Consider the following 9,837-nt stretch of genomic DNA (forward strand, 5'->3'; position numbering starts at 1 on the left):
GTTTTGTTGTTTTATTGTAAATGTATATGTATATGATATGACGAAAAAGAATGATGCAGGGACGTGTTTTCTACGCCTTTAGTATTTAAGGTGAAAAATGGGCGAATAAACCTTTTATCAGCAGATGTTAATAGATTAATATTTCACTTTTCTTGTTTGCCACGTTTGAAATATAAAATCAAGTGCTTCGTACTCGATGATATAAAAATGTTTATAATTGTTTAATGGTTAAATGTTTTTTTATTGATGTAAAATCTGTAAATTTTGATTTAGGTCTTTATCAAAAAAATTGTATTTTTTTTATATAAAAAAAATTAAAATCATTTTTTATCTTTATTGTTATATGAAATCGGTTAATTGTTTATGACTTAGGGAAGGTCAGTAACTATCTTTCGATGATATTAATAATTAATAATGCCTACGGGATATCATGCCAATCTGTGATGTTCAAAAACTTAAGTTTTAAAATAAATATTATTTATTTGTCTTAAAATTATTAGATTAAATTCATTTAATGATAATATATATTTAAAAAGCCATGTCTTATAAAATTAGCAACTAACTTTATATGATAAAGTAATAATCTCGGTCACTCATGAAAAAATAATGGTCAATATTTCATGCTACATAATAAATAATACATATGACGTATTAGAATATTAAGCGTTGATTTTCTTGTTAATTACTTAATCTTTTAAAGTGAGGCTCACTTTATAAATGTGTTCTCTAAAGTAACTGGCAACTCACTTTAGACGATAAAATAAACAATCTAAGTCATTAACAAGAAAAATACCAATCAATTTTTCATGGATATACATAACAAGTTATAGATGTATTAGAATATTAAGAGTGAGTTTTCTCATTAACAAATTAAATTTGTTTATTTTATTCGCTAGAATGAGTTATAGGCTTTATAGGAGTAAAATCCTTTAAAAAGGATGAGTGGACAACTCACTCTAGAAGACAAACAATCCCAGCTATTGATAAGAAAATCAATGATATTTCATGCATTAGCTTTACAAATCATAGATAAAAAAATGTACAGACATTATTTAATCTTAGAAAAACATTTTTGAAATTCTGATGTCATAGATACTTTCTTTAGAATGTCCATATCAAAGATTTGATTTGTATTTTTCAACATTCAACTGACTTCTCAACTAATTTTGTTAAAGATATAATCAAACAAGCTTTTACTCAAAAAAACTTTAAAGTTAACTAAAATATCATGCCAAACATAAGAAGTATTAAGGAGAGAACTATACTTTAGGAACCAAACTGACGATTTATTCTTCAAAAGTTATTTAAATAGAGAATATGGGAACGATGAAGACGACGCGGACAAGAATAGCACGGTAAGGCTGAAATGGAACTCACAAAAGGCAACATGTTAGGATCAACCAATCTAATTAAATAGCTAGAAGCAACTTGAAAGTACTCAAAAGAACTTGTACATCATCTTAGCATTAAACTTAACAAGAATTTTTCACATCTATTGGCAAATTACAATGTGATTTTGGTCTTCCAACCAAATGAGTTGCTCCAAACCTTTGGCATGTACGATGGATGGATTTAACTTAGCTGGATCAACTGAATTGGAGAGAGTGCCCTGCATTAACTTAAGTACAAATTTAGTTCTTAAAATGGCCAGCAAGCCAAGTATGTAAAAGAAACTTGCCTTCGGCTGACATGGATCATCTTTGAGCTTGATCTGAAGGTCCAACTGAAGTAGCTGCCACATTGCTTGCAGACCCATTCTCAATCGGAGGAGGCACACCCCACTTGCCTTCAGATTCAAGGGGTTCAAAAACATGAACTCCACCGTCCGACAGTCCTAAAGCAAACTGATTTGGTTCTTGTGGGTGTGCAGCGATTACAAGTGGTTGTATGTTGGAACTGTTGCATGAAGATAATGTTAGTATTCAACAAAAAGTATAAGAAGGATTATTAGCAAATTCTAAATTTAGAATAATCCAGGGTAACTTTAAAAATGACTAAATTATAGGCAATGGCACAATTAGAATCAGTTTTAGATTGACTCTAGTTTTAGAAGCAGTATAGAAACTAAAGCATGTTAGACATTTTTCTTTAAATTCATAGAATTCTCTTCCCCAGCCAGCTGACACAATCAGACAACTAATTCTTAAACAAACAGATTACCTGACACTTGCAGGAAGATATGAAGAAGGATTGATCCGACAACGTAATCTGAGGTTTGAAGCACTAAATACACAGATTGTTGCATCTAAAAAGCTGGCAAATACCAGCTGGCTATCACATGAGAAAGTTGCATACGATATTGGTGCAGATGAGTCTCGCGGGAACCACTACAATTGATGCCATTGGTATCAGATAAAAATATTATAAATGAAATTATTTACGCAACACATTGAACTGAGGCTAACCTGCTTTAGTCCTTCTAATTTAGTTGCTTCATAAATGGCGAGCTGAGTTTCATGTACAACCAAGAACTGTATTTGATCTTGATGAAATTGTACACGGGTATCTGACTGTGCTGGTGGTGTTCTCCCAGGAGGAAGCTGCAAGAATCTAGACTTCTGCTTTTCCCATCCATCAGTATTCCAAACACAAATCTGCATTAATAAACAGGGCATAAAAGTAACTCCCCATATCATCACTGCACTGCCATATTCTATACTGAAAGGGGACAATACTTGATAAAAACTAGTTAAAAGATTTAAAACTAGAAGTTATTTTAGTGCAATTTAATAATAGAAATGCCAGATCTATTGTACTAAGCCATCATTACCTGAGCATCAGCTCCAGATGAAACTAATACATTCAATACATGAGAGAAAGCAAGACCAGTAATTCTTTTAGTATGCCCTTTGAGTTTACTTTTAACCTGCAAAGGAACTTTGCATTAACATAAAAAATCTCAAATCATAAGTACAAACTGGTTACAGGCAGACAGCTGTTACCTCATCAACACGGACATTATATATTTGAATAGAGGAATCATCCATGCCTATAGCGATAATATTGTTATCCTGAGGATGGAAAGCTAGAAAGGTTGCCGCAGGTGGCGGAGGCATGAAAGTTGTCATAGTCTGCACTTAGCCAAGAAAATTTAAATTGGTTAATAGGCATAATTCCAAAATGTATAGTCTTTAGTAATGGTTAGGCTCATAGGTTTACCTTAAAAGTCATCATATTAAACAGAGATATCTTCCCTCCTGATGCAGACATTACATACGAGTCATTTTTGGACAACGCAAAGCAGGGTACAGCATCCTCAGGATTGCTATCAGCAATGTCATTTGTCATCAGGATGCCACTCGATGGTTGCCACAACTGAGGTTGCAAGGTAGCAGTGGCCTACAGGATGAAATATCAACATCAAAAGAGAACATAATTCTGATTGCCAATTTCTGAATAGAGAAAAGTAGTCTGCGGAAGTAACATCACATGTTCTCGCACCTTGCCAGATGAGTTACGCTCATTTCGCTGCCATTTCCAGAGCAGGTGAATGGCATTTGATGCTAATGCCAGAATAGCATTACCTGAATTTGTATATATCAACCTTGATATCTGTCAAAATAAAGCATCACAACAATTTCAGTCATGGAGAGGAGTGAACCAGAGAAACCTTAAAAGAATGAAGGTGTCCAATCATTATTTCAATTATCAGCACAGATAAGAAAAAAATTACATGAAAAAACAGTATGCTAATCTAATGCTCAACCACTTCATCTCCCACATTTATGTATCAAGACACACAAAACAGGTTCTATCTAAATCTATATATATATGGTAATCCGTAACACAAACTGAAATCATGATTTTGGCCAAAAAAAATTACATGGAACAGGACAATTTTTCCTGCAAAAAGTAAATAGAAGCAAGAAATCCCCAATTCTCCTTAGGTCCATAAAGCTAAATCTGTAAGATACTAGTGTTACCCAATAATAATAGGAAAAGTTTGTTTTAAAGTAAGCAAGCAAGGATGTATCCAATCATCTAGTGATTAAGATCCAGTTGCACTTTAGATTAAATTAAGGGTTGATAGAGTCACTTCAAAGGAGCCTTTCCTTTGTAATTATAGTGGAAATCATCACTGTGGACTACAAGGGTTTGAGATAACACTAAATCTAACCACAAACTTCTGTAAAGTTGCACTCGGAGTTTGACGATAAAATTTCTATGGGAGGATATACAATACATTTGAAGTAAATAACATACCTTGGTTACTCTTACATTCTCCGGTAGTTTCAAGGATCTACATTGAGATTGTTCATTGATTTCAGTGAGCTTCCATATCTTTGACTTGTCATTGGATTCTTCACTTATTCTAGGTTTAACATCACCCAAGTTTCGGGTATCCCCATTCTGACAAGAAATAGACATATAGTTAAATATTAATAAATAATAATCACCATATGATAAGTACAGCCATTCCTATTATCGAATAAAGGAAGAAAATAAATTATTTAACAAGAGTTACATGTTGAGCAATAAAATAAACATTAAAAAGAACGGTACAAGTAACATGCAAATAATGACAAGTCCCAACTGATACAAGGACAAGATCACGAACCATTCCAGCAATAGCTACTACAGATGAAGCCCTCTCTGCCAGTGCAGCACTGGTTGCAGCAGCGGCAGCAGCAGAAATTGGATTAATTGTAGGCTGCCACAAACATTGTGTTAGATTAGGTTTTATAAATAAGAAAGGAGGAAAGTGTTATATCTACAAGTCTACCTTTGTCAAGGCTTCAGATGCTCTTGATGCTTCATATAAAGAATTCTCTAGCGTACGCAACAAACGAATACCATCCCCATTGGCTAAAATTTTAATTCCATTCTCATTTGCAGAGACAGCTAAAAGTGTTCCATCCTTGTTGAAGCGAATGCGTGGGCTCGCCTAAAGTTTAAGATTAGGCAACAATTAGCAAGCAACTACTATTTCTAGAGTCCAGCTCTCCAATTTGCAATAAAATAATTAACTTACAGGGAGACCCCCATCAGCATCAACAGTAGTCAAAAGCTGAACATTATCCATATCCCAGAATTTGATGGAGAAATCATCACCAGCAGCCAAAAATCGATTTTTGGTAGTATCAAATTGCACAACACCCAAAGATCGCTTGCGAAATCCTTGATAAGTCCTTTTAACAGCTCCTTCACTTTCATTCCATTCAACAATGGAGGATTCCCCATCTTTGCTTGTCCCACATGAAAAGAGCCTGTAGTATAGTCATAGCCAAAAAATATTTGTACGTTGGTATGAAAAGAAAGTATAATTTAACTGCACAGCAAGACTCAAAATAACACAAGGAGACCTAGCTGAGAATATATATTACCTTGTACCATCAGCACTATAAGCCATGGTTGTGCACCAACGACCAGGAGCTTCATAATCAACACGAGATCCCAAATTGTCATACAACCATGCTTTTATTTTTCCATCTAATGCTGTTGAAAAGATGAACTACAACATCACAAGACAATGACCATCAGTAAGAAAACCAACCAGAAAAAAAATGGCCAAGTAACTTTTGGGAGGGGGAGGGATTATATTCATATATATTAATGCAGCTGAAGGAAACATGCCAACAAACTCAACTAACAATCCCAAAGGTACAGAAGTCAATTTGTACCTGAATGTTTTCTTTATAATGTGGGCAGACAGAATAAACAGGAGCCTCATGACCTTCAAAAGTATACTGCTTTGCACCCGAAGCAGCATCCCATACCTTAAATTGCATAATTTAGTTAGCAACATATTCAGTTCCTCCACTTCAGCAAACCAAGCTCATGTTCTGAAAACTTACCTTAATGGTTTTATCATCACCACAAGTTATCACGCATAGTTGCTTATTTGGATGGGAAAATGCCAGATCATTTACTCCACCAACATGAGCATCAATCTAGAAAACAGGTTCATAAGTAAAACAAATACAATAATGCACATCTGTATATGTATATGTAATTATGTATATATGTGCATGCGTGTACCTCCAGGTGCTGTCGTATTTCATCCCCACCATGGTAAGAGTATATCTGAACAATGTGCCTTGAGTAAGCAACTCCTGTTCATTGAACAAACTCAAATGCGTTACTGATTGCTTCAGTTGACTTCTCAAGGTATATATTATATCATTTAAACATTGAAGAATTAAAAAATTCTCAACTTACCAAATAAAGCACCATCAGGACTCCAAATTACACGATTGACAGAAACACCCGGATCTTTGACAAGAGCAGCCTGAATTGATCATAATTAGTTTTTTCTTCAGTCATGACAAAATTACAACTCTTGCACTTCAGCACAAATTCCTATTCCTATAAAGAACATTCATACATAAAGGTAAAGAGATAACCTGAAATGGCATTGAACATGCACTAAGATCCCAAACTTTGAAATTCCTTGAGACCAACCGCTCCCTAGAACCCACCTCCCACAAAGCAATGTCCCCCACATGTGTACCAACTGACATATTGTATCAAATAAAAGTCAAATGGCAACTTGATAGCAAAAACATGCAACTGAAAAATAAATCAATGTTATTAAAAAGCCTTAGAAGAGCAGCAGACCAAGAAGTAAAGATTGTTGCATTGGATGAAAGTCCATGCTCATAGGAGATGAACCCTGATTAAGAGTTCGCACAACAGTCTTAGGTATGTCATCAGGTGCATTAAAAGCTTGACTATGTTGACCATGACCTGGGAATGTAGCTGACAACACATTGACAGGAAGATTTACCTGCATAAAGTGATGAATAGAAGAAAACATGGGTTAAAACTCAGTTACACTATAGTGTTATACCATAAGCAATTCATTGGTTTTGCCACCAAAGCCTACAATGAACTGCTAAAGGTATGTCCATAAGCAAAGACGGATTACCTCATCTGATATTCCCATTGGCCTTGTTCTCTTAGCAACATGATCTGAGTCTCCAGATGGATAGTCAACAGAAGGATTAGTTGGGGGGGTCCTAGGATGCTTCAAAGCAGCTTAACAAGGCAATGAAACATGTTAAAAGTCAAAGTTAAATTTTGATGATCGCATTATGACTACACCTAAAGAGTCAGTGAACAATACCAGGCATAGATGGAGCACCAAGACCTATAGCTCCACCTCCAGAAACTGCGGCATGTGCTACAGTGGTAGGATTTGACATCCAACCAGCCAGGGGTGTTGGCACCGGTGCTGGAGTAGGCTGAAAAGGCTGTAAACAAGAAGTGCAACAAGGTCCAGCACCAAAATAAGAATCGAAACATAACAGACATATATAATGATGGTCATGATACCGAAAGAAGGTAGATAATCAATTCAGGAGCCCACCCCATGTGCACCAAGTGGAGGAAATCCTCCAGCCTTTGGTAAGGCACCTAATAGCGGGTTATTAGCAGGTGATGGAGCTCGTGCACCATTTGGTTGTCCACATGAGTGATCCACAAAAAGAGTTTTTATGTCGGGATTTGGCCGTGGATTCTTGCAAAGTTGATGCTGCCAATTTAGGCTGTAATTTATTTTTTAAAATAAAAGCAATTATTTGTTAATAGAATATAATTTAAGCAAATTGTCAAAAGAGTATCTTCAATGGAAAACCTAAGACCATAACTGGCATAACAATGATTTTTAACCGCAAAGAGGCACAAAAGCAGATAATGCACAGTCAAATATTGCAGCACATTACACTGGATACAGAATTACAGATACAGATTGATGAAACTAATGTTATCCCATCCTACTAAAAACTACGTACCCCATTGCCCAGAGGCTCTTCGCTATGCGAAGGTATGGGGGAGGGATGTTGTACGCAGCCTTACCCTTGCATATGCAAAGAGGCTGTTATCCCATCCTACTATTGGTTAAAAAAAATTGCTATGTATAAATGGAAATTTTGAATGATTGAATAACAGTAACATCATGCATTTCAAAACCAAGAAACACAAATCTAAATATGGCAGAGATGATCTCCATCAATTGAAAATAACGATACTAAATGATTGAATTTGGGTACCAGAAAGTTATTTCATATTCAAAGCACAAATATGGAGAAATAAATATGCTTGGACATCGGAAAAATTACCTTTGATTGATGAGAGTCCGTAACCTTGAGTTTTTAAGGTTGGGAAATTGCAGTTTGTCACGAAATAAGGGATTCGCTTCAATTAGCTTTTTGAGCTCAACCAACATGATTGCTCGTGCAGATTTTGTATCACCATACTTAGACAATTGCTCATTTTCCCTACGTCAAGATTAACTCATTAGCTAATAGCTGCATCTTACATAACTTCTAAACTGAGAACAGGAGTAAAAATTAAGACTGGTACCTGAAATTTTCCAATGTAAGAAGCTGTGTGATTTCCTTGAACAATTCTTCATTAAATGTAGCAAACACTTTCAAATCCTTCACTAATATTTCTACAGCCTTGGACCGGTCATGCCTACGAAAATTAAAAACAGTTCAACTAAACTTGTCTGCTAGTAGTAGAAGCCTAGAACTAGAATGCAGAGAGTCAAGTCAACAACAGAATCTAAATGTGAACTCGTTGTGAGCTTACTTATCTAAAGCCTCCAGATACTTCTGCTTCCTTATCTCAAAAAATATCTTCATGGAATACCTATTATCATCCACCTTTGTGAAACCAGAGAGGTATTTCTCCACCTCATCCCAATTGCCATTGTGCACTTCATCCTCAAAATATTTCATGTTAAAGAAAAACCCTGACTCCTGCTCAAGCCTATTATTATTTTTAACAAAAAATAAAATAAAATAAAAAATAGTTAATTAATGAATGTGGTATAAAAATACAAAAAAAAAAAAACACCCCAAAAATAACCTAACAAAATAACAAACTAGCCCCACTTGTGCACAGTCTCCTTGAACTTTTCCTCATCGAGAAACTGCAAGATCAGGAACACCAATTCCCTACTGAGAGAAGACATCGGAACCCCCTCGTCTTCGATTAGATACACACTAAAATGAGCAACAGTGAACTAGATCTGCAAAAACAAAAAAAATAAATAAATAATAAAAATCAGCTAGGGGACCAGCCACAAAATAAAAAATAAAAAAAAATACTAATAATCGAAATCCGCACCGTCAATGAAATCATCTAACCAGAAGCATTTATTTATGGAAGAAACCCCTCCTCCGTATTTCCAAAATTAACCTAAGAAGAGAAAGAAAGAAAAAAACGATGCGGTTTCGGTGGCCAAACGAAAACGAAGAAAAAAAACGAAAACGATTTGACTCTATCTACATCCCACACGATCGACAAAGCAACTTTAATCTAAGATGCATGAACCTAAAGTTTCGCCCTAAAAAAAAAAGAGCATAAAATTTTTATTAACAAAATAAAATAAAAATTGAAAAAAAAAAAAAAAGCCACAGATTCGGAAACATGAAAGGGAGAAACTCTAACCTTCAAAGCTACCACATCACAAACCAAACCTCTCTCTCTCTCTCTCTTCCAATTCTTGCACTTTCTCTCTCCTCGCGGAAATGAACTAATCTACTCGCTCGCTCTCTAGAAACTCGAAAATATATAGAGAGAGAGAAAGAGGTCATTTGAACTTGCAGAAATAGGGTGTTTTTTATATAGGAGGCGACAGATAGTGGAGGTGATAAGTAATATTACTTATCAATCTAATGCAATAAGCTATCTGGGAAGTGAGAGCACTTATATTACAAGTGCAGTTAATTGCGGGGCCCACTAAGCCGGCTTCGGTTTTGTCTAAACAATCGGCTCGGAATCTCGAGCTAACAGCTGTCCTTCAGCTCCAGAACGAGGGTAATTGTCCCGTGCTGCTGCGACATGGAGCGAGTCTACGATTTTAACCGTTGGATGTTGGTATTAGTT

The 9,837-nt window shown here is 35.5% G+C and overlaps 1 protein-coding gene across 5 annotated transcripts; it reads right to left on the reverse strand.

The window, feature by feature from the left end:
- Window positions 1–1,390: 1,390 nt before the first annotated feature.
- On the reverse strand, window positions 1,391–9,558 carry LOC100795759 (topless-related protein 1). 5 transcript variants are annotated; one of them, XM_006585563.3, is made up of 27 exons: window positions 9,400–9,558; window positions 8,841–8,977; window positions 8,536–8,715; window positions 8,305–8,418; window positions 8,061–8,219; window positions 7,310–7,487; window positions 7,067–7,193; window positions 6,869–6,978; window positions 6,559–6,727; window positions 6,345–6,454; window positions 6,160–6,229; window positions 5,980–6,053; window positions 5,796–5,891; window positions 5,622–5,717; window positions 5,325–5,452; window positions 4,973–5,207; window positions 4,724–4,885; window positions 4,559–4,651; window positions 4,204–4,350; window positions 3,442–3,552; window positions 3,160–3,339; window positions 2,943–3,071; window positions 2,771–2,866; window positions 2,406–2,594; window positions 2,161–2,327; window positions 1,679–1,896; window positions 1,391–1,609 (listed from the first exon to the last, which is right to left on the reverse strand). In XM_006585563.3, the coding sequence occupies exons 2-26, from the start codon at window positions 8,918–8,920 to the stop codon at window positions 1,695–1,697; spliced, it is 3,402 nt and encodes a 1,133-aa protein (XP_006585626.1). In that variant the 5' UTR covers window positions 8,921–8,977; window positions 9,400–9,558; the 3' UTR covers window positions 1,391–1,609; window positions 1,679–1,694. The 5 variants fall into 5 exon arrangements, with proteins under 5 accessions (XP_006585626.1, XP_006585625.1, XP_040874251.1 ...); XM_006585562.3 differs by adding an exon at window positions 9,076–9,147 and having other exon boundaries at window positions 1,391–1,896; window positions 9,400–9,541; XM_041018317.1 differs by adding an exon at window positions 9,076–9,295 and having other exon boundaries at window positions 1,391–1,896; window positions 9,400–9,538.
- Window positions 9,559–9,837: the final 279 nt, after the last annotated feature.

This window comes from Glycine max, chromosome 8 (genome assembly GCF_000004515.6).
Source record: "Glycine max cultivar Williams 82 chromosome 8, Glycine_max_v4.0, whole genome shotgun sequence".
Classification (NCBI taxonomy): Eukaryota; Viridiplantae; Streptophyta; class Magnoliopsida; order Fabales; family Fabaceae; genus Glycine; species Glycine max.